The 501-nt window shown below is 33.7% G+C and overlaps 1 protein-coding gene across 1 annotated transcript in view; it reads left to right on the top strand.

Moving 5' to 3' along the window:
* Nucleotides 1-501, top strand: part of LOC107477582 (adenylate kinase, chloroplastic) — a gene marked incomplete in the record, with an annotated part of 2,826 nt that overhangs the window by 1,236 nt on the left and 1,089 nt on the right. Inside the window, 1 exon segment of the mRNA XM_021137660.2 lies at nucleotides 322-469. Coding sequence (XP_020993319.1) covers nucleotides 322-469 — 148 coding nt within the window.

Below are 501 nucleotides of genomic sequence, written 5' to 3'. Positions count from 1 at the left end.
TTATTAAGGTCAAATATTTATATTCAGCATAATATATCATATTCATTCACAAAAATTTGTCCAAGGTTGCAAGCTCACAAGTAATCTTTTAATTTGAAGTTCTGGACCAACCATATTAATCATCACTTCCATCCATTGTGTGAATAACTGCAGTGTTGTCTTGTGGAGATCCCTTGTACTGATATAAATACTAGGAGCCATCAGTTGTATATGATAATTTATGATTGAATAACTGCAGTGTTGTCTTGTGGAGATCCCTTGTACTGATATAAATACTAGGAGCCATCAGTTGTATATGATAATTTATGATTGAATTTGCAGGTTTCTGAAGATATTCTTGTCGAGAGAGTAGTAGGGCGGAGATTAGATCCTATTACTGGAAAGATATATCACTTGAAGTATTCTCCTCCAGAGATAGAAGAAATTGCAGCACGGCTTACCCAGCGTTTTGATGATACTGAAGAAAAGGCATGAATATTTAAAGTATCATGTTGATTTTTT

Source organism: Arachis duranensis, chromosome 3 (assembly GCF_000817695.3).
Source record: "Arachis duranensis cultivar V14167 chromosome 3, aradu.V14167.gnm2.J7QH, whole genome shotgun sequence".
Taxonomy (NCBI): Eukaryota; Viridiplantae; Streptophyta; class Magnoliopsida; order Fabales; family Fabaceae; genus Arachis; species Arachis duranensis.
The sequence above is the reverse complement of the archived record's forward strand: the minus strand, read 5'-3'. Positions and strand labels throughout refer to the sequence as shown.